We start from the raw sequence: 22,681 nt of genomic DNA, 5'->3' as shown, positions 1-22,681 counted from the left end.
ATTGTCCATTGTTTCGTCCTATTTCTCTCTCTCCTCTCTCTCTATGTCTATAACTATTGTACGCATACAACTACTACTACTAATCCTAATCCTAATCTTACTCTGTCTATATAAACTCTATATGTGTCTGTACCATAACGTATATCCAGTAACGCTCTCTCTCTCAAACCCCCAAGTCAAACGCTTACAGTACAGTACTATACATGAACATGCCAATTAACTTAACGATACCAATCAAACAACCGATTAATAGTACATACATATGTATAGCTAGCAACATGTTTATCTTGTAGTTAACATCCGAAGACAAAAAACAAAAAGACATTATTATATATACCCACAAAACATCCCAAAAAATAACAGAAACAACATTCAGCATCAGCCACCAGGCTCGTCCGTGTAAAGATCGTATCGTTGAGAGCATCCATATAATTAGACTGCAAATGCCGCACTTCATGTTGGTGTACCATAAATAAATGTACTCGATATACTTGATAGGAATTAGTATATTAATCCAGATATCGTGCTTGTGTGTATAGCCTGTATATAGTGGGAGTTCCCCAAGGAGCTTCAGCAACAATTTCCACAGCCACCCCACCACAGTCATTCTCACATCAATTTCCCTTCAGTTCTGTTCTTCACTTGCGTAACGGAGTTTTGAGTTCTTTGTATGGTTATGCATTTTCTTTTGTTATGAGTTTTCCTTATCCTGTCTATCCTGTTTTTCTGCCCAATGATTTGGTCAGCTTCAAGGCCTAGTCGATGGCTTGTAGAATTTACTTACGAGTATGCAGAGCGTAGTTGGAGTGTGACTGGATGAACCGATTAAGAATCCTTAAAGTACTATATGTATTATTTGGAATCGTTTTTGGAACGTCAATTGGAAATAATTCTGATAATTTTAAAATTAATACAACTTCGGGATGAAATTTTTTTTCAAAAAAACGGCCCTAAAATAGGTCTTACTTTCTGCTTCATCTACGACCAAGTTTCCTTCTCTATTTTGCAGCTCCAACTCATCCGAAACAGTCCATTTCATAAGCTTTTAATTTTTATACATGTGAATATATATGTATATATTCGATTTTTAAGGAAACTTTGCTTTCGAACTTTGATCTTTTATTTTGGTTGTTTATTTCATTCTGATAGCCATTTTAATTGCTGCTCCAATCCTGTATTTTAATACACTTTTTGGGCTTTTTGGGCAAAAAGCTACTGCAGGGCAGCTTTTAGTTCTTTTCATTTGAGAGTTTTATTTGTTGTTTATTAATGGGACAAAAAGAGAATTATTTTGCTTAATGTATACACAACCACATGAATACTACTCTAAGATACACAATTAACAATAATCCGAAACGAAATTGTAGGTAGGTCTGGTGTACTTCTAAACGTCTTCCAGAGCAAACAAAAACAAGTTCCCAGAAATTGAGATAAATCCCCCAAAAAAGAAAAAACCAAAATATGTACAGAAACAATAAAAACAAAAAATCACCTTATCTAAGTAACGCTAAAAACCAGATACCAGATACAAAACACACTCAAGTAAAACTTATTGCTGATAAGAATCCCCCATAAATATACATACATAAATACGCATATATATATATATCGATCTATATATGTATAATTTTAGTTTCTTTACTGGTAAACGCTACTAATTATATTAATTAATTGCTACTACTACTATTGGAATATTGGATGTAATGTGTACAAATTTCTATGTGATTCACTGTATGTGTAACTTATTGACGTTTTTTTGTTTCATTTCATTTCGTTTGGTTTCGTCAACTGGTGTCTTGAGTTCTGTTCTTTCTCCTCCACCTTCTAAGTTGTGCCCCTGAATTATTATGCTTTTCACTCTACATAAACATACTATAACCTTCCCCCTCTCATATTATTTTATTTTTGGCTAACTTTTTGTGTAAGCATTTAATTTTTAGAACTGCATTTTGCTTTAAGTTTAGACAAGAAAAAACAGCGATACGAAAACGGAAATGAAACAATTTAAATTTAATTTTAACTTTAAATTTAATTTGATTTTGTTCATCGACTAGTCAATCTCTCCATAGATGGATTATGATTATATGACACAATCGATCACAAAATACACAACAACTTATACCCCCCACATATCGTCTCACGCCTCATCAAGGTAGTGTAAATACTCGTATATAGCGATTAGATCTCCTTCTACTACGTAGTAACGTAGCGAAGTCCGTGCCACCCTGGGTCCAGCATCGAGAGTGTTTTTTGACTAGAGTTTGTCTCTTCCACACAGAATGCCACACCTGAAAAAAGAAAATGTTGCAAATTTGTTGTCGAAACGTTTATTTTTTTTTTGTTTCTTTTTTAATTTTGTAATGCGAATTTTTGTGTTCCACCTTTGGCCCTAGGCCCCACTTGATTTTGCGTTGAAAACTATTAAGAAACGTTGCTAGTTCTACATAGTTTTTGAGTTATTTTTCCAAACCAAACAAACAAAAATAAAAACCTGTCGATCCCATCGACAGCTGTGTGTACATTTTACATGCGCCGAATAGCGTATTGCTACTGGTATTCGTTTTTGATTGAAGTCTCCGGATCATTCAGATCTTTGATTTCTGCTGCACAGGATCCGCTGCCGGTTCGATTCGGTTCTTCAGTGTAGCCCTTTGCCAATTTAGTAGTTAAAGCATGTAGTTGCCATTTACTGACATAACCAAAACAACAAACAACAACTCAATCATCTCAAGTAACTCAGCAACTACTGCTCGTGGACGACCAACACCCAATAACCTAGATTGTTTCTCACTGCTACGAAAATAACGCTAAACCAAACTAACCAAACCCCATGGCCATTTCGAGTAACCACTTGAGAGAAAAAAAGAAAATTATCTGAAAATATTGAGCAAGAAATTTAACCCATAACTACTACTAACCGTACAATACTATATATGAAATATTTGAACAATTAGTTTGCCATTCGTTTTGACGAGATTACCCTATCGTGTAACCCTGATTGGAGCCATTCGACTAACTCGTTCTGTTTGGTATATTCGATAATCGCCAACTTGCAGGGGATGATCGGCCGCGTTGGTAATGTTGGCCTGCAACAGCAGCAGCAGCAACAACAGCAGCAGCAGCAACAGCAGCAGCAGCCGTACGGTCAGCAACAGGCGCAAATGGGACAGCAGCAGCAGCAACAGCAACAACAGCAAATGGGACAACCTGGAATGATGGGAATGGGTCAGCAGCCGCAACAGCAGATGGGACAACAACAGATGGGACAGCAGCAAATGGGCGGCATGGGACAAATGGGGCAGATGGGCCAAATGGGAGGAGGACAGCAGCAGCAGCAACAGCCGCCGGTTACGACGCAGGCGCAAACGGGTGGCCTGTTCTCCGGCGCGACTAGCCTGCTCTCTGGTGCTACTTCGGCTGCCACCGGTGGTCTATTTGGGTCGAAGCAACCGCCCAAAACGGATCCAATGCAACCACCTGGCGGTGTGCAGCCAACGCAGCAACAAGCAAATGCCTTTGGTGCACAGCCCGGTATGCAACAGGGCATGCAACCGGGAATGCAACAGGGCATGCAACCGGGTATGCAACAAGGCATGCAACAGGGCATGCAACAGGGCATGCAACAGGGCATGCAACAGGGCATGCAACCGGGTATGCAACAGGGCATGCAACAGGGCATGCAACAACCGCAACAGCAGCAACAACAACAAGTGCCACCCCAAGCCCAGCCACCGCCACAAGGCGGCGGTCTGCTGGGCGGCCTCAAGGGCATTGCAGCAGCGGCGCCCGGCGGCGATGTCCTCTCGAAAGGCAAAGATCTATTTGGCAAATTTGGGTTCGGCTTTGGCAAATAACCCCGGTCATTCCATAGGGTCCTGTTATATTATTCGTAGATTAGACCTATTATTACTACTATGATTATGGATTATGGATTATGATTATTGCTATTAATTATGACTACGATTACTAAGCTAATATATAAATGAGAAAACAAAACAAAAATGCTAAGAATGATACCAAACAAACCAAAAAAATCAAATCAAATAAAATAAAATGAAAAATAAAAACAAAAATAAAAAAATGAAACCCAATCCCCGGTCCACAGTTGGCTAATGTGAAAGTTGTTGCTGTTGTTGTTGATAATGATAACAAACAAACAAAAGAAAAAATGATATGGATAAACTGCAACTAATAGTACTAATGGTAATATTTTTTATTAATTAAATTGATAGAAATATTATGAGTGACAGACAACAGCAGCAGCAGCATCCCAGGGGCAGCCACAAAGAACCGAAAAATGAAAATGAATTGTTGTAATATTATTAAACCGAAACAGGAGAGAAAAAAAACCGATTCAAAAAGCATTTCCACGGAAAAGAGCACTCCCCATGGACACCCCACATACACACACACACACATACAATATACTAAATACATATATACAGAGGAGGATGGGGATGTGGGGATGGGTATGCGAGACGGAGAAAAATACATAAATATATATATAAATATATATATATATATTATACATATACATACATATTATATTTACAATTATTTGTTAACGCACATTGTTAAATTTGCTACTGTTGCTGACCAGTTTATAAATATTAAAAACAAAGAAAAAGAAAAAGAAGAAACCCAAAAGACGAGAATAAATGATACAAAGAAAAGGCAAACACATAAGGTAAACTAAAAACCCAACATAAAGATACATACATATATTATATGTATATATTTAAACTATATTGAAAACTAAAAATGAGATACATTAAAATTACGTTTATAAATCAAAGTGAAGAAGAACCGCAAGTTGAGTTGAAGAAGAAGAGGCTCCCCTGTGGAGAGAGGCAGGAACAAATATACATACATACGAGTACATTTAACTAATGATTAAATATGATATGATACATATTTACATACATACATACATATATATACGCATAGACTATATACAACAAAATTCGCATTCAAGCCAATCCTCCTGGGCGACCATATACTTCCAGTTCCAGCTAAAATTCCCACACGCCACCCTTCCACATTCCCACATTTCCAGTGATAGACTCTATGCCGTTAACCATCTTTCGACTGTTCTACTAGCTACTATCTACTATTCGATTGTCCCATTTCTTTCAGTGTTTTGATGTCCATAGAAGCATATATGCGATAAATATCAGTGTAAACTTAAAGCAAACCAAAGACCAAGAGAGATCTACTCCTACATATTTTGCGTATATGGGGGGGCCCGCCCCATGTGGCATATATAAATATAAAAGTACTTAACAAGCACAAGAACTTAGCATTAGACCACAGGAAAATTCCCTAAAAGATGGAGAAACATTTCGTAATTTTACTTTTTCGCCCATCCCCTTGCTACTATGCGTACACGTAATGCGTACTTCCTATTGCTATCTATTATCCTTAATAAAAAAAAAAACAATGCATACTAACAATAACTACACCAACCACATACTTTAGCTACACCAGATATGTAGTTAGCCCATTACTTGCCTATGTTTTTTTTTTCTCTCCGAGGGCTTTGCTTTATTCTGTTCGAGGAGAGAGCGAGAGAGTTACCGGAAGTTAAACTGTTTCCTAATGTTCCAAAGATTGCTTTAACTCTCACAAAAACACACACAACACACATACATACATGCGTACCTCTTGCTTTACAAAAAAATAAAAATAAAAATAAAAAGAAAAAGTACATATATTAAACGAACAAAATTTACCAAAAAAAAACAAATACGAGTATATTAAAACATATTTAAAGAGAGCGCATACAGAGTTGCCTATGTACATACGATATATGTGCTTGGATGGCAATGAATTGTGAGCAAAGGATTACTTTACATACACACGTACAGATACACATACATAGATACAAACACACACCCACACAGAAATGCAAAACTAAAACTCAACTGCAGGTTGACACTGTACATTGTACGATAAACGACACTGGCAAATATTGTATGTAGTTTTTGGCAGATATCAGCATCAGAATCGGAACTAGTCGAAACGATAGCTAAGAAATGTTGAGAAATGTGAACGACCCAGCCAGCAAATGGGAGTTTACCGAAACAAGTGTTAACTTTTCCCACGTAAATGATTTATAACTTAAATACAATCAAAGAGAAATACCATTGTATTATTTAGACACTTCCGAGGGGACAACCAGCGCAATCGACAGATCAGAAAATACAAATTACAAGTAACAATCTTAACCAGAAGAAAGCCCCCAACAACAGCTTCGGCATCCACCACCGGAGTGGCCATATCTTTGCATCTCAACTGCAGGGATATGCAATGGCTACACAGATATATACACAATTACACAGATACACTATATAATCACCCCACATACATACATACATACATACATACAAGTACATACGAGTATATACAACAATTTATTTAATTTCAATGGAATACCAGAGATAAATAAAAACCCCATAAAAATGACAAACCCCCTCCCCACACAGACAATGAGGAAGATAATAGCGACAAAAAATACTATGAAAGCAACAACAAGTAAAAAACAAAAAGAAAGAAAGAAAAAAAAAACATGAAAAAACCAACTAAATTGTTATACTGTATTATTATACTTTTTCTATAAATTATAATTTCCTTATTGAACAAACAAAAAAGCGAAAAAAAAGAACATAATAATTAAACAACAATTTCAAAGAAAACAATGATGACTATTAATGGACTTAATGGGTATGTATATTTCATTCAGATAATTCGGGTGCTGAAATCATAAAGTATTACTCACACGCCGTGTGGTACAGCGACACATGACTCTTGGGGGAGCGAGCTCTCCGTTTCGGTGGCGAGTGCCTTCATTATCTTTACAGCCCGACAGAGCATACAATATATTTTAATAATGCAATTAAGTATTTACAGAGCCGCTTAATAAATAACTTAATCTAAAGAGCTGCGCAATGCCCCGCCGTCGCATGCAAACATCAAACGGTGGCATTTAAACAGAACCTTCATCTGGACAAACAAACAAAAACAAACAGACTGACAGGCTGTCGGGGGGTATCATCAGATAGTAGGAGCCAACTTTTAGAGTTTCGCATCGAGCGTCGCGCCAGACTCTTTTTCCTGCTGCAGGTGACTAACCAGCTGACTGTCCTCCTGGCAGAAGCGAACATTGCCAATCACGGGCAGCATTTCCTGCACCTTCAGGCTCATGTTCTGCAGTATCAACAGTACATCGTTCTCGGCCATCTCCTTGCTGACGGCCTTCAGCATCTCAGTAAAGGTGGCATCGAACTGCATGAAGCGGCCACAGTCCAGCACCACGGGAAAGTCGTTGCGGTAAAGCGAACAGGCACCTCTCAACTCGCCGCGGAGCGTGTCCACGCCCGTGTAATAAATGTCCGAGTGGGGCACAACATGCACATAAGTTAGGGATTCATGCTGTAAAGACAGAACGTGTCTTTAGCATGAGGTAAATAAAACATTTCCTTAGCTACAATAGGCTACCTTTTTAAGGGACACTTCTATTTTGGGATTACCCAGGCGCAGCAGAATGAACACCATGCTCAGGACAATGCCAAAGAGCAGGCCCAACTCCACACCAGCCACCAGGCAGATGATGAAGCTGCCCATCCAGCTGAAGAAATCCTTTTTGTTGGTCTGCCACAGCTCCTTCACAGGCGCCAGATCAATCTAGGGTAAATATATATTTATAAAATAAATAAGGGGAATTGGGGACTATACAATGCCAGACAACCCACCATAAATATCACCGCTGCAATGAGTACAGCAGACAGCGAAGCCTTCGGTATGTACTGGAAGTACGGCGTCAGTATGCTCAAAGCGGAGAGGACAATCATTCCCGTGTAGATGCCAGCCATAGGTGTGCGTACGCCCGAGGCCTGACTAACAGCCGAGCGCGTGAATGCGCCACACGTGGGCATTGCACTGAAAAAGGAGCCAGCTATGTTGCACAGGCCCAGCGTCAGCATCTCCTGTGAGGCATCCAGATTGCCATCAGTCACTGCATAGAACCAATCAAATGAGACGAAGTTCGATAGCCATCGAATATTCCGGATACATACCGAAAGCCTTCGCAATTGCCACATTGGCCAGCACGGCCACAATGGGCACAACAACGATGCCGCTGCCCAGCTCGTGGAGTATATCCGTGAAGACATAGGTACGATTCTGGTATTCAAAGGCAAAGGGCGGCAGCTTGAACGAGGGCATGGCCGAGGACACCTTTGAGGAGAGGGCAAAGGGCACCGCTGCCATGGAGCTATTCTTCACCCAGATGAAGACAATCAAACCGGTGAAGAAGACAACCAAGGCGTTGCGCGAGATGCTAATGTACCACAGGACCTTCTTCAGGCGACGCGTCAGCGGGGTGTCCTGCTTGAATTTCACTTGCGAAAGTAGCTGCAGAGCGAAATAAAAGGATTAAGTGAACTCTCCAAACCTGTACAAAACTTACACGCAACGACAGCAGAACAACCATGCAAGAGATGCCCATGGCCGCATCCGAGGGTTTAATGCTGCCAAAGAACTCCCCAAGCGAGGGGAATCCTTTCATGCGAACACCCAAGAGATTCTTGATCTGAGCAAACACAACAATCACAGCCGTGCCGGAAGTGAATGCTTTGGTCACCGGATCCGGAATAAAGCTCACTATGAAGCCCAGCTGAAACACACCCATGGCCAGCTCCACTAGTCCTGCGAGAAAGGCCAGCACGATGACCACCTGAACGGGCTTATCCGCACAGAACTGAAGTGTGAGAATGGCCATCAGGCTGGTGGGTCCAATGGAGACCTGCGGTATCGTGCCGAAGAACACATAGATGATGGATCCAATAAATGCCGAGTACAGGCCGTACTCGGAGGAGAGGCCAGCCAGCGCCGCGTAGGCAATACTTTGTGGTATGATCGTCAGGCCCAGGGTGATGCCTGCTATCAGATCGGCAAAGGCTCGCTCCCGATCGTAGCTCCGTATCCAGCTGAGAATGTAGATGCGACGCAGCAGCCAGTGGGCCTGCTTGGGCTTCGAATACTTCCCCTCCACATCGACGGTGTGGCCTTGGCCGTTTCCCTGGTCGTAAAACTCGTCACCATTCTGCAGCGTATACTTTTCCTTCTCCTCGCAGTTGGCTGAAATGCAGAGACAAGTGGAGTGCTAATCAGTGCAATTTTCCGTGGCAGTTGGATTGATTAGCGGATCCTACGATCGTAAATGGTGGCCACTGTAGCACCCCCAGGCTGGTTATTGGATGCCTTAGATGCTCCATTGCTACTCCGCCACAAGCCGAACGTGTGCTTTCGCGGCCAACGCATTTTGTACTGATTTGTCTGTTTCAGTTTAGGTTTCAGATTCGCCAATGGGCCAAGTACCAGCCGAATTTTGTTTGATTTTTTGCTTAAGGCAAGGGGATTTTTTTTTAGCATTTTAACACGGAACGAGCAGTCCGGCTTGCCGCCCCGAAGCAGAGCCCCGAGCCGAGTCAAGTCGAAACAAAGCGAATAAAAATAACAAAATAAACAATTTAATTGTGTGAAAACGTATTAAAGCACATACTCGTGCGAGTATACATGCATGGATGGGTGTACTCATCTAATAGTTATAAATAACAATCGAGATTCTTTACTTCGATTGAGAGAGGGAATGGAATTATCTATCAGTCTAGTCAGTTGTTTGTTCCGGATGACACGGGAACCAGTTTTCGCTTCCCTTCCTCCACGTGTACCGAGTTGTTATGTAAATATTCATATCGTAGCCCTGATTTTTGCAGCTTATTTTAGATTGTGCACACAAATCAAATAGAGCAAACATAACCAGTAGATACGTGATTAAAATTAACTAGAAAAATTGCAAGCTGAAAATTAGCACATTTTTGGTGCTACGAGTATCAAAAAGACCGATTGACTCCCTTTTTGGAGACTTGTGAGTCACCGCTGACTATAGGAACAATTGATGCAAAGTAGCTGTTAGTTAGCTTTGCCACAAATTGCGCTAAAAGTTTACGCAAATATTTTTCAATAGTTTTAAGCGTACATCACGGATGAATATCTCACGTACCCCTGTGTGTCAGTACATCAAAGTTAAATCGGTTGTGTAAGTTTATTGGGAAAAAATAGATTACCCTTTCTTCATTCATCTAATAATCAAATCACACGACATGTCCGAATAAACTTGCAATGGGAGATACATTTATCACGCATCCAACGCATGGACATGGCATGGCCTGACCTGCCATCGGACTCAAGCAACTGCTTATTAAATTATTAATTTCCAATTTAAGCTGTAATTTAATTTCCAATTTAATCTGTAACTTAATTTCCAATTTAATTTGTAATTTAATCAAACAATTATATGATTTGTTATTATTGTGGTCGATCTGTTTGTATATTCTAAATATTTGTTTGTCAAAGCCGCAATATTATCGGTCATGTTGAAACCAAAATTTAAAAAAAACCAAAAATTAATGTTAATTTGTAACATCAGGCCAATATTTTTAACAGCTTTAGTTGGCCAAATTTTGCAACAGCTGTTCTCTGGCTGCTAATTAATACGGGCGTTCTAGGCAACAGTTATATATAAATTGCACTTGTAAAGTTCTTAGAAGAAAAGCCAAATGTAAAGAAACGATGTATAGGTCAATGTACCTGTTGCACTTTGCACTGCAGGAAACTACACTCCATGCCCTGGAGGTCTGGAGAAAACAATTTATTTTACTGATGAAGGAGCAACTGATGCTCCAAAGTATTGGATGTCTGATATACGAGGGCGGGCTGATAAATAGTCGGTCTACCACACGAAAACCCTTCCAAAAAATAGTATTTGTTGATGTCGTTAAAATGGCCCTTTTTTTGAGAGATGACTTCCTTATTGGACTCAAATCTTTTTCCGCCGAGTCATTTCTTCAGCTTTAAAAAAAACGAGAAGGAACGTGTGAGTCGCTTTTGGGGACGCGGCTCTACTTGTACACATACTCAGTCAGTATATACATTTTTGAGCTTATGATTTTTTTAAATTTTAGAATTTTTTTGCTACATCTGATATCTACATCTACATATACTATGTATATTCTACATCTCCTCCGCTAGATGGCGCTCTCGTACATAACGAGGCAGAGTGTGCGAGCGAGAAAGAGAATGAGCAGCGGTTCTCTTGCTGTAGGAGGCGGGAGAAGCAACTGAAAATGAATTTCTTCATTCTGGCTATAATTATGATCCGATCTGATTCAGTCTGGTAGATATTGTCATTCTCTACGATACTGCGCTTTCAGTTTTATCGTATCTCTAAAATTGTGCCTGCCCAAGATTTTCGTCCTTTGTGGGGCGAAAGGAGGCGGTGTGAAATTTTGAAATACACTTGTAGCAGTGTGATATCACATGAGTCTGGAAACTAAATTTGGTTGCCCTTGCTCTAATAGTCTCTGAGATCCAGGCGACAAAACAAGACGGACGAACGGATAGACGGACAGACGGACAGACAGACTATTGATGCTCGGCTATTGATCCTGATCAAGAATATATATACGTTATGGGGTCGGAAACGTTTCCTTCTCTGCGTTACACACATCCACTTTTACCACAAATCTAATATACCCCTTAAATCTGGTTGAGTACGGGTATAAAAAATAGTCACTAGGGACTAAATTCAGGGAATAGGGTGGGTGAGGGAGCAATTCGAAGCGGACAGCTTTTCCAGACCCAAGTGATCATTCAAAATTGAAACCACGTGGCCATGTGGTAGCCTATGGCTTCCAGAATATCTTGCAATTTCAAGCAGCGATCGGCCCGCACAACTCTACTGGGCGTCCAGGACGTGTGGCATTGTGCTTGTACGGGCACAACGAAATCGAGTAAACCACTTTTTAAAGTATATATATTTGATGATCAAAGCCCCGGGCCGCGGGCCGCGCTAGCCATGGAATTAATTTCAGTGCTCCCCTGCCACACCAACCCGGGGGGGAGGTATAGGTACGGGTTTCCGTTCCATCTAGCTTCCTTGAAATTTGGTTCAGAGCTCATATAGTACTTATCAAGCTTGGTTCCGCAAAACTAAATGCTTAACAAGAAATTCAAAATTTTTCCATTTTGTCTTGAAATGCAAAAGTGACCATGCTAAACCTACCGCCAAAATTACCACGGTTGACCAAACCGACAGAAACTTTCTCAGTAATCATCTGATAGAAAACACTAATCGAATAAAATATTTATGGGTGACTAGAAATGTTTTCTTTTGGTAAGGCCGATTACTTTTCATCCCGCCCTCGTAAGCTTGCGAAAAAGCTATGCCCACCAATAGAGGACATGGAAATAAATTCTGATAAATTATAGACTCTTAAAAAGGATTTCCTTTTCTTCTTCACATTTCACTTGCAAAAACACAATAAATTAACCAGTCCAAAAATGTGTTTAATCCAAGAGAACACTTCTGTAAATCCATAGGGGCCTTCCAATTGGGTGAAATCACTTCTACCTACCATCAAAGGATAACTTCTTTACGATCGACATGCTGCACGTAGCCGTATATCCACTAACAGCGTACGATCAAAGGACATTCAAGTTATTTATCTAAAGGATAGACGCGTACGTGGGATGTTCTGTAACACCCGTGTGGTACCCAAGTGCACCGTTCCGCAATCTAATGAAAACTACCGAATAGGCGAATTTCTGAACGATAAATAAGCTGAGATGGGATGGGTAGATTTTTCTGATAACACACAAAAAAATGAAAAAAGTCAAGAAAACGACGACAAGCAATCCTCTTTCTTTCTGCTCGAGATCAGCGCAACAATGGCATACTTAACGCCCCATTCGGCAGGCAGATGGGCACACAAACATTGCGGCGGAGGCTGGGCCCACAAATTAATACATATATAAATGGATATGTCAACGGCAGCAGCGTCGCAATGGGGAGGAAACTACGACGATGTCGCGGTCCAAGTACGTAGAGGGGGCAGGCAAGGGCGATTCTAGTAGTCTCCACACTGGATCTTGGATTGATAAAAATTTCTGCCTCACTGCGAATCTGATCTGTGGATCTGTGGACCCCAAGTAATTTTCCAGGCATGCAATATTTGGTTTTGAGTTTAGATAGGTTCACGTTCATCTTAATCAAACGGCAACGCCTAGTGACAGTCTTTTGTAAAGCTCTTTGTATTGGGTGAGAAAATAGCTCCCAGCTTTGACTATGATTAGATTTTTGGCCCCAGCCTCCAGCTAGGTGTTAAATACCCCCAGCCTAGAGGGCATATATTACACGACTACATGGGGCGCGTGGGTCTGTCTGGGCAGATATACAGCTACAGCCTGTCGGCGAGATGGCGTCGTAATTAGTATACACGTACTTATCTCATATGCATGTCATCGCGCTGACTTTGAATTGTTTAAAGTGCAAAAGTGGCGGTAAAAAGGAGTTTGGCGGCCCCAAGGTCGTTGGACGTCAGTCGCTTATCTGAGTGTAGGGTAAATATGCGGCGTTTTTGTATCTAGACAGGCCACAGCAGGCAGTCTGAGCTATTAATAGGTACTGTCATGTTTGTGAACTAGACTTGAAACAAATATTTGTGTGCCGTCTGACAGCGTAACTTAGTTTTCCAAGAATTTGTCTTTGGCATTGATCCATTTCAAGAAATATGAGTGCGCGGGAATTCGAAAGTGTTGCAATTATTTCAGGTGTTGAGCAGCGCTGCAGTATCGCCGCCATATCGCCATATCGATATTAATTCTGCCGATAGATAGTCTATGGCACAGATGTGTATCGAATATATCGAGTATATCCCAACAGGAGCCGCTTCGACCAGGGCTACCGTTTAGAGTCTCTCACGTTTTCGTGGTTGGGATTTTCATCGCAGCAATGTTCCTACATTCCCACTTACGTTTTTTACTGTTGACAGTTGTATGAATATCAAATCCAGTAATATGATTTCCGATCATCGACAGAGAACGATTAGCCTATTGTTGACCAGTGGGTATTTATATACAAACACCAAAATGATGAAACTGAAAGTATTTTAACGCAGTTCAGCTGAAAGATATTGTGGTAATTTTTTTCTTGTAAGGAAATGAAACAAGGAACATTTACAATCAGCATTATTTTCTGCGGTCGAACTAAAGTTGTTCAGCTGTCGAAATATAGGGGGTTGAGTGGGCTAAGTTCGTTTTTTTACTGAGTATTCGAATGTGCTATAGCTCTGTGTTGAGCAGCGCTGCAGTATCGCCTTTATCGATATTAACTCTATCGCACAGCTGCTTATCGAGCATATCGAGTATTCGCCATTTCGGTCGTACAAAACACCCCCCTCTTCGAATAAAAAGTTAATAAATTAATTAAATACTTTTTCAATTAAACTAAATTCAACGTTAATTGTTCTCGTCGCAGTGGTCGGTGTTCGCAAGTGGTTGAAATAAGCAATGGTAACTAGGGATGGTAAAATATCGACATCGAAATCCAACCTTGTCAACGTTATCGCTCTCGTACGCAGGGAAAAAATAAATTTAGCAACAAAAGCATATTTAGCAGCCAAGTAACCGTGCTGAACGCCGACAATATTGCTTTTTTTGGCCAGAAAACGTGTTAAAAGTGCGCGAATATATCAATAAATTAGCCCAAGCAAAGGAAAAAGGCAAAGTTTCGTGCGTATCATCGTTCGTCGACCAGGAGTCTTGGTGCTGGCAATTGGCTTGCGCTCCCCAATCTATTATGAACAACAATAGTAAGCGGAAAACTCGACCTAGTGGAGGAGGTGGCGGTGGCGGAGCCAGCGGCGGCATCTCAAGGTAAGAAGAAGCACCAGCTACAGTGGAAAAGCGAATGCAAAAAAAGACAAAAGCCAAGCGACAGACACAAGACAAGGAAAAAAAAAAAAACGATACGAAGCGCAAGAAAAAAAACACACACACATACACTCACACTAGCAAGTGTAATCGGTCGGTTGTGTGGGGCTGGTTTGCGTTTCGCTGCTGCTGCTTGCTTGCCGTTGCCCTGACAAATTGAAAACCCGCGACGACTAAAAACGCCACTGAAAGAAAGAGCGCTCTCCCGGTCCGGTCGAGAAAGGTGAAAGCGCGTCTCGTGTCTGTTTCGTGGTGGCTGCTTTTGTTTTTGTTATTCTAGTGGCTGCAGCTAAATCAAAGCAACTCAAATCGAGGAATTCCATTCCCGTTCCGTATTGTCTGAAATCATTCTGAATTTTTGGAGACCAAATCGTAAATGCAAATGGCGCTTATATAAGAGGCCCAGCTGTGTGCTTGTGTGTGCGTCAATCAGTGTGTGTGTGTGTTGTTCATTGGTGTGCGTTTATCGGTGTTAGACTGCGTGTATGGTATGTGTGGTTTCAGCATCAGATTTTTATGCTTTGTTTACATTTCCCTTTCGCCAGAAAAAATGAGTACAAAAACATAATTTGTTTAAAGGTTTCCGTTGTCGCATTAGTGGCTCATGTTGCCTCGCCTGCTCGCTTGCTCGCACCCCCAAACAGTTGGACCCAGTTCCTCCTCGTGCCGCGCCCGACACTGCTGCGCCCTTAAAATTTTTCAATTGAAATATGACTGCAGCTCGGCGCGCACACAACCACACACATCCGCATTTGTGCACAGTTCCGGGCTTAAGTATTGGCACGGCTCTATAGCTCTCTCTCTCGCTCTTCTCTGGAACATGAATAAATGTTTAAAGCTGAAAGAATGGGATTCACAGAGTTAAACATTTTCAGTCGTGCCAATACTTATCGCCATAACTGTTTATGGTACACCATCATTATTTATTTATTCACCAACACACATGCATATGTATAATTGTGAGCACTGTGGTGGGGCCTGGGCCTCAGTCGTCCCACTGTGCGGCCTGGCGAGGGCCGCCAGTGATGCACGCACACGAGCGCACGTATTGTACTATGGTTTATTTTTTATTTTTTCATAGTTTGCCTCTTTTTTTTTTCGACTGCATTTTCTTGCATAGTCAGCATTTTGCAGTTTTGCCCGTTGCCATTGCTGTGACGTGCAGCGGCTGCGCTGCGCCGAGTTTCTTTTGGCACACTTCGTCTCCCCCTTCGGCCAGCCTCTGCCCCAGCCCCTCCCTGATGGTGTGTTCCGCTGGGCGCTCAAAATTTGGGTCACTTTACAATTTGCTGACCGAACGATACATCGCTCTTGTTTTCCATTCTACTTCTATGCATATTTATCCGCTATTCTGCCATGCACACTTGCCTTTCGAGTGTGTGCCTCTGTGCCTTCGTTTCGCTTCAGCCTATTTCTGAGAGCAGCTCTTGCTCTTAACTGTTCTCTCGCTCACCTTATCGCCACGCATGATTCACTCTTTAAACGCAATCAATTATTTGTATTCATTCACGAAAATGTGCACAATGCACGCTCTGTGAATCAGCCTCCCTCCCTCCCCATCCCTTCCCTGCGACTGCACACCCACGCCCGTTGCTGTTGCTGTTGTTGTGTGCGTGGCCGGGTTCATTGTGCGTTTCGTTGCGCATTTCACGGTCGTCGATCCTGCACGCAACCAACACCAACACAACCAAGTCCATCCCCCCCCCCAAAAAAAAAAACAAACGTCCATCCGAACGCCACTGAAAACAGAGCTGAACCGTAATTAAATAGGTCCGAGACAGAGGCAGAGTCAGCAAAACGCCTCGCTTAAAAAAAAAATCATAAATTTTTCTGAGAATTTTACAGTAATTACTCACTTTTTCAAACACAAGCCACAAGCAAAACGTAAACAAAGAGCGGAGAACCAGATACTCTGAACCCCCAAAATCGGAATCAGTCCCAGAGGTGATTCCATTTTGATTCTTTGGCCACACTGCAGTTTCGTACGGCAGCAGCTGGTTGCAAATTCTTGTGAGAAATCCATTTAATTCGTAATAAAAATCAATTTAAGAAGCACTACGAGCGTTTTTAATTTGTTGGAAACCCTCTCGGTGAATTCCATAATTCGTTTAGTCCCAATAGCGCGTATCGGTAAGTTCTAAAAAAGCGAACTAAAATGCACACACACACATACCACATACACTTACCGCACCATTGTGGGGGTGGGTCTTCGCAAGGGGCGCGAGGGTCGTTGGAGTTTTCCTACAACGAAACAAACGAATCGATATCGCTGACGTCCCTGAAACGCTTTTCGCTTTGTCTTTGGCCTGGCTATTGGCTATCACTCTCGCATATTGGCAGCCCGAGCCGGGAGACGTTGATGCTTGTGAATAATTTGTTCCATGCCATTCCATACCTATCATTCCGTTCCATTCCAGATACAACGCCAACGACAACAGTCTGAGACCAGCGAACAATAAGTCAGGTGCGGGTGGAAACGGTGCAGGAGCAGGAGGACCAGCAACAATTCGACCGGTGGCGCAGGGCGTCTATAATAACACGTTTTTCATGCACTCGGCTACGGCGCTGGTGGGCAGCGTTGTGGAGGTGGTCCTGCGTTCGGGTAATATCTACGAAGGCGTATTCCGTACATTCTCGGGCAATTTTGACATCGCACTGGAGCTACCGGCGTGCATTAAGTCCAAGAATCTTCCGGAAGAGGGCAAGGTGCCAAAACACATTATATTCCCGGCCGACACTGTGGTTAAAATCGTGGCGAAGGACTTTGATTCGCAGTACGCCACCGCTGGCGCTTTTCAGACCGATGGAGCCATCTCTGACAAGTGCAATGGTAATGTCCAGTTGGATCTTTAAAATTTCCCCCTCTCCAGTACTTATCATCTTATGATCTTTGGTGCAGGTGCGCGTTTGGACGAGAAGGAGCTGGAGCCATGGGACTCTGGCGCCAATGGAGACGTTGATATAGAGCTGGATGGCGCTGCCAATGGCTGGGATGCCAATGAGATGTTCCGCAAAAATGAGCATACATTCGGGGTAACTTCCACTTTCGACGACTCTCTGGCCACGTACACGATCCCATTGGACAAGGGGGATACGCTGGAGTTCAAGGAGGCCGAAGCAAAGGCTGAAAAGCTGGCAGCCGAAATTGAAAACAATCCGACGTGCCGCGACCGTCTGGACTTGGAGAATGGTGACGAGGAGGCGCTCTTTGCTGCTGTCGAGCGCCCGGAGCAGGACCATCGCCGCGATGGTGACAGGGAGCAGCGCGAGCGCAATGATCGCGACAGGGAGCGTGAGGAGCGCGACAGGGACCGTGACCGTGATCGTGGCAACAAGACGACGCGTGGCGCTTCTGACTTCCAGCTGCGCGAGACCATGAGCAGCGATCGGTACATTACCAAGCAGACGCGCGGACCGCAGATGTCGCATGTGGGCATGTCCTCGCAGGGTGGCGGCGGCGGCGGTGGTGGTCGCGATCGTGATAATGGTCTTATGATGCCCGGAGTCATTACTGGCGGCGGGGCTGGCCAGGGCGGCGCTACGCAGTCGGCTGCAGTTCTATTGCTTGCAGGCGGCCTGAAGACCTCTGGGCCAGCCTCGTCCGCCAATGCGGCCGGCATGGATGCCTCCGGCAAGTATTCGATGGTTAAGCGCAAGACTGTACCCCAAGGGGGCAAAGTAATGCGCGGAAATGTGCCCCCCAGCAGTGGCGGCAATATCTCTGGTGTCCAAGGTGGCGGCGGCAACGGCAATCCTGTGGGCCAGAGCAAGGGCGGCTATCAGCCCACCATGGTCATGCAGAACCAGTATGCCTATCAGGGCAACTCGCAAATAATTCACGGGTAAGCAACGGCAGCAACATGGCCCCACATCAATATTAATGTATTATTTTGGCCCGCGACAGGTCCTCTCAATACCGCAACCCATCTCACATGAGCGGCGGCCCCTCCAAGTTGAACGGCGACTCGAACGCCAATACCAATAAGCCGCTGCCCCAGCGACAGATACGCCAGTACCAAGGCTCTCAAAGCAATTCGCTCAACTATGGAGGAGATCCGCAGCCGATGGGCAAGCCCATGCATAGCTCCCATGGCGGTCATCCTGGCCAAAATAGCAACTCACCGCCGCTGCAGACGGGTGGGCAGCCGCAACAACAGCAACAACAGCAGCAGCAGCAACCGCCGCAACAGCAGCACCAGAATATGGCGCCACAGGGGCAGCCGCAACCCCAGCCGCAACCCCAGCCGCAACGTCAGATGCGGTCTCGCGATAATCAGCTACAGGATGTGCGACAGGATCTGCGACAGTTTAGCCAGGACTTCCAGCTGGCTCCAACAAATAATTCACCGCCACAGCAGCCGCCGCAGCAGCAGCAACAGCAGCAGGTGCAGGTTCAGGTGCAGCAGCAGCAACAGCGTGCTCTTCTGCAATCGGCCTCGCCGCCACAGCAGCAGCAGCAGCAACAACAGCAACACGTGCCCATGCAGCACCAAGTGCCACCGGCTCATCTGCATCAGGCGCCTCTATCACAGCCACACTATGTGCCTCAACAGCAGCAACAGCCGCCGCCTCCCCAACAGCAGCAGCCGCAGCAGCATGTACCGTTGCACTTGCAACAGAAAGCTCAGCAGCCGCCACAGCAGCAGCAGCAGCAGCTGGTGGAGGCCCAGCACCAGCTTGTGCCTAAACAGCATCAACAGCCACCAGCGCAACAGCAGCAGCCACAGCTGGCGCCGGAGCCATCTCAGCCGCAGCCTATATACCATCCAATGCCACCGCCACAGACGTCTCCGGTGGTGATCACCTCGCCGGTCCTGCTGGAGGCGCCGCCGCCACAGATTCTGACGGCCCAACAGCCGCAGCAGCCCCAACTGGCGGCCACACCCAAGCCAGATGCCTCGCCGGCACCTGGCAGCAACACGACAACTCCCACTGGCATAGCCAGTACGCCCACGACGGCGGCTGCCTCCAGTGCTGGGTCCGAGAAGTCCACGCCTGCTGCTGCATCGAGTGGTGCCACTAGTGGAACCGCAGCCCCTGCTGTTGGGGCAGCTGGTGGGGCTGCTGGTGCCAGCGGAAGTACGCCTGTGGTGAAGAAACCGCATGTGCTCAATCCTTCGGCCAAGCCGTTTACTCCCAGGGCTGGGGCCGGCACGCCCAATCCCTCGCGACCCCATACCCCACAGACGCCGGTGCCGATGCAGGGCATTTATACGACCACGGGCGCACATGTACCGCCGGCGGCCAATCAGTCCATTTACGTTGTGCAGCAGCAGCATCCATTCCCGCAACCCACACACCCACAGGCCGGACAGCCACCGCGCCTTCGTCGCAATAATTATGGTGAGTACAGCCACGGCTACGGCCTACGGCCTGGATGCTGAGTTTTCTTGGAATAATAATCGAAACGAATCCATAATCTTATTACGCAGCCCCAATGAGCGCATCGCAGATGCATGTCTCGGCAACTACGGCCACTGGACAGCCACTGATGGCCGCCGGTCCCATGCCGCAGTTCATCCAATACCCGCACGCACCACAAACACATTTCCAATCACAGGGATATACGCACATGCCGATGCGATTGTATCCGGAGCAACAGCAGCTGCAGTTCCTGACACAGACGCCACAGTCGACCACGCCATCGCCAGGACAGCCGCATCAGCCGTTCCATCCGCCACCACAGCCCTCCCCTGCCGGCGGGGGACCACAGCAGGCATACACGCCGACCACACCGCACACATACCAGTTTATGTGCCTGCATTCCCCACATGTCATACCCAATCCATATTTCCCAACGCAGCCAACGCCACAGCATGCGCAGCAAAATCCACAGTATCAGATCGTGATGCAGCAGCATCATGCACAGTGAGGATGCCACCCCAACAGCAACAACAACAGCAGCAGTAGCAGCAGTGGTAATGGGGGGCGGCAGGCATTGTCGCTGTAAGGAACGGAATCTGCACTGTACGGGCAGCCACATCCAGTCATCAACAAGCCACATTTACACACCACATAGCCACACCAGCATAAAAAAATCGCTAAACCACCATCATAACCGCATTCAACATTTGAGTAGGCGCGCGCGCGGCTTTTGTAGTCGCTCCAAGCGATCCCCACACACACAACACATCCCCCATTCACCCATCCACCCATCCCATACAACACAATTATATGCCATGTGCAGGAGCGGTTCATTCTGTAGCACATCTCACAGACAGACAACAAAAACAACAACAACTAGGAAATTATAAAATACAATTAAAACAAAAAAGGAAACTAGTAAATTTTGAAATTGCAAGACTTCTACAGCGCACGGAAGCCAACAAACAACAACAAGAACATCAATGAACAACAACAAACACCAAACGTATAGAAACTACAAAAAACAAAACAAAAAAAAAAACAAAGTAATAGAGAGGAAAAAAGTAAAAGCTAAAAGCAGCATTCGAAGAACCCCAAAATTATTATTTAACAACAAGTGTATAATGAAAGCAATGAGCGAACGTTTTGTAAGGAGCGTTTCCCAGCCCCGCCCCCGCCCTTAGGCAACTTCCAAATCTGATGATTGGCTATCAAAAAATAATAATAAGAAAAATAAATCGAAAATCGATTAGCAAAGCGAAAAGAAGTCAAATCAAAAGTTGTGCAAAGTGAAAATTAGAAGCAAAAAAAAAGTCGAATTAGGACGGAGGAGGAGCTACATTTTGTAAACATTGTTTTAAACATTATCCTTAGATTCCACCTTTTGCTATCCAATAGTTTTATCCGATTTGGCAAGCCTCACAATACATATACAACACACACACCCCCCATGCACACACACACGCCACAAAATTCGCCCCACGGAAGAAGAAACAAAGCGACATGCAGTCACACAAAAACCCAAAAGTCATCATTCCAAGTTGAGTTATCCAAATGTGCAGGCAGGTGGCGACTGACCTGAGCAGTCCAGTCCCACACCCCCCGTAGATGAATGGATGGAAGTCGAAAAACCCTTTTGCTTGCACTGCGGGAAATGAAAAAAAAAACGAATGTGAATTTTCTAAAAAAAAAAAAGAGCAATACATTTTTATTTTTCCCCCTTCCCCACATATTTTCTGTAAAACTAATTAATTTGATAGAAATTGAATTTTGTTTTTCACATATTTTTTGGCCTTTGTTTTGCACTTAATTCTATAGCATTTATTGGTCATATTTTGAAAAGTGTGTTTCAATTATAATTTTGGATACAATTTTCCTTGGCCACTTTTACAGTGTATGTATGTAGAGGGGGGGCAGGATATAGGATCTTGTGTCTCTGGCTTCTTTCTGGGTTTTGAGTGCCTCCGTTGTCCTTTTTAAAAACAGGAATAAGAACAAACCGTATTAAAATCCTTTGCCCTTCATCCAACAAACAGTTCGATTATAATTCGTATGATCAATAAGCATCTGTTGTGGTCTGTTTTTTGTTTTGTAAACCTTCAAGTTTCCTTAAATGAAAAAAAAAACAAGATTATAAAAAGTAACAATTATTATAAATTTAAATAAAAACAAAAACTAAAAAAAAAAAACGAGAAAAAACAAAAAAAAAACCAAAAAATATAAAAGATGTGTGTATGTATCCATTTTGGCCGGTTATTTTTAGCTGTGGGGGACCCTCATCCTCCAGAGAAGTGGAGTGGATCTGAAAATAATGATTTTGTCATGGAGGGCATTTCATGTTGAGATTTCTTTACCCAAACTCGTCAAAATGGCTGTGATATGATTAAGTGTACATAAGGTCACAAACATTTTAACGACATGGTATAAGAAAGATGCTTTCCATTCACTGTGTGTTGACCTGCTCTCTGCACTCTGCCCTCTGCCC

General features: G+C 43.9%; 3 protein-coding genes across 16 annotated transcripts in view; 2 read left to right on the top strand and 1 right to left on the bottom strand.

Moving 5' to 3' along the window:
- Window positions 1–4,330, top strand: part of LOC111067659 (peripheral-type benzodiazepine receptor-associated protein 1) — a 36,903-nt gene extending 32,573 nt beyond the window's left edge. For 9 of the 10 annotated variants that reach the window (XM_022356897.2, XM_022356892.2, XM_022356891.2 and 6 more), the window contains one exon: window positions 3,057–4,330. In XM_022356897.2, the coding sequence (XP_022212589.2) occupies window positions 3,057–3,854 (798 nt within the window). In that variant the 3' untranslated portion in view covers window positions 3,855–4,330. The remainder of the gene's footprint in view (window positions 1–3,056) is intronic. The other variant, XM_022356899.2, reaches the window with a different exon arrangement.
- Window positions 4,331–6,707: 2,377 nt separating this feature from the next.
- LOC111067660 (sodium-independent sulfate anion transporter) lies at window positions 6,708–12,659 on the bottom strand. Of its 2 annotated transcripts, none has more exons than XM_022356902.2 (6): window positions 12,477–12,659; window positions 8,468–9,138; window positions 8,076–8,412; window positions 7,752–8,014; window positions 7,498–7,683; window positions 6,708–7,431 (listed from the first exon to the last, which is right to left on the bottom strand). In XM_022356902.2, exons 1-6 carry the CDS (start codon window positions 12,505–12,507, stop codon window positions 7,075–7,077), a joined length of 1,845 nt encoding a protein of 614 aa, XP_022212594.1. In that variant the 5' UTR covers window positions 12,508–12,659; the 3' UTR covers window positions 6,708–7,074. The 2 variants fall into 2 exon arrangements, with proteins under 2 accessions (XP_022212594.1, XP_022212592.2); XM_022356900.2 differs by lacking the exon at window positions 12,477–12,659 and adding an exon at window positions 9,213–9,336.
- Window positions 12,660–14,281: 1,622 nt separating this feature from the next.
- LOC111067623 (ataxin-2 homolog) lies at window positions 14,282–21,176 on the top strand. 4 transcript variants are annotated; one of them, XM_022356803.2, is made up of 6 exons: window positions 14,282–14,412; window positions 14,481–14,775; window positions 17,250–17,662; window positions 17,732–18,674; window positions 18,737–20,175; window positions 20,265–21,176. In XM_022356803.2, exons 2-6 carry the CDS (start codon window positions 14,699–14,701, stop codon window positions 20,702–20,704), a joined length of 3,312 nt encoding a protein of 1,103 aa, XP_022212495.2. In that variant the 5' UTR covers window positions 14,282–14,412; window positions 14,481–14,698; the 3' UTR covers window positions 20,705–21,176. The 4 variants fall into 4 exon arrangements, with proteins under 4 accessions (XP_022212495.2, XP_041449475.1, XP_022212496.2 ...); XM_041593541.1 differs by having other exon boundaries at window positions 14,282–14,775; XM_022356804.2 differs by lacking the exons at window positions 14,282–14,412; window positions 14,481–14,775 and adding an exon at window positions 14,949–15,055.
- Window positions 21,177–22,681: the final 1,505 nt, after the last annotated feature.

This window comes from Drosophila obscura, unplaced genomic scaffold (assembly GCF_018151105.1).
Source record: "Drosophila obscura isolate BZ-5 IFL unplaced genomic scaffold, ASM1815110v1 contig_192, whole genome shotgun sequence".
NCBI lineage: Eukaryota > Metazoa > Arthropoda > Insecta > Diptera > Drosophilidae > Drosophila > Drosophila obscura.
Note: the sequence above shows the minus strand (reverse complement) of the source record. Positions and strands in the feature narration are given on the sequence as shown.

Excerpts from the sequence above, each read along its gene's own strand:
- LOC111067660 (XM_022356900.2), bottom strand. The coding sequence starts at position 9,321 with ATGCGTTGGCCGCGAAAGCACACGTTCGGCTTGTGGCGGAGTAGCAAT. Across the intron at positions 9,139-9,212 it reads AGTGGCCACCATTTACGATC|CCAACTGCGAGGAGAAGGAA; the intron begins GTAGGATCCGCT and ends TCTGCATTTCAG. Across the intron at positions 7,432-7,497 it reads TAGAAGTGTCCCTTAAAAAG|CATGAATCCCTAACTTATGT; the intron begins GTAGCCTATTGT and ends CTGTCTTTACAG.
- LOC111067623 (XM_022356803.2), top strand. The coding sequence starts at position 14,699 with ATGAACAACAATAGTAAGCGGAAAACTCGACCTAGTGGAGGAGGTGGC. Across the intron at positions 14,776-17,249 it reads GCCAGCGGCGGCATCTCAAG|ATACAACGCCAACGACAACA; the intron begins GTAAGAAGAAGC and ends GTTCCATTCCAG. Across the intron at positions 18,675-18,736 it reads AACTCGCAAATAATTCACGG|GTCCTCTCAATACCGCAACC; the intron begins GTAAGCAACGGC and ends GGCCCGCGACAG.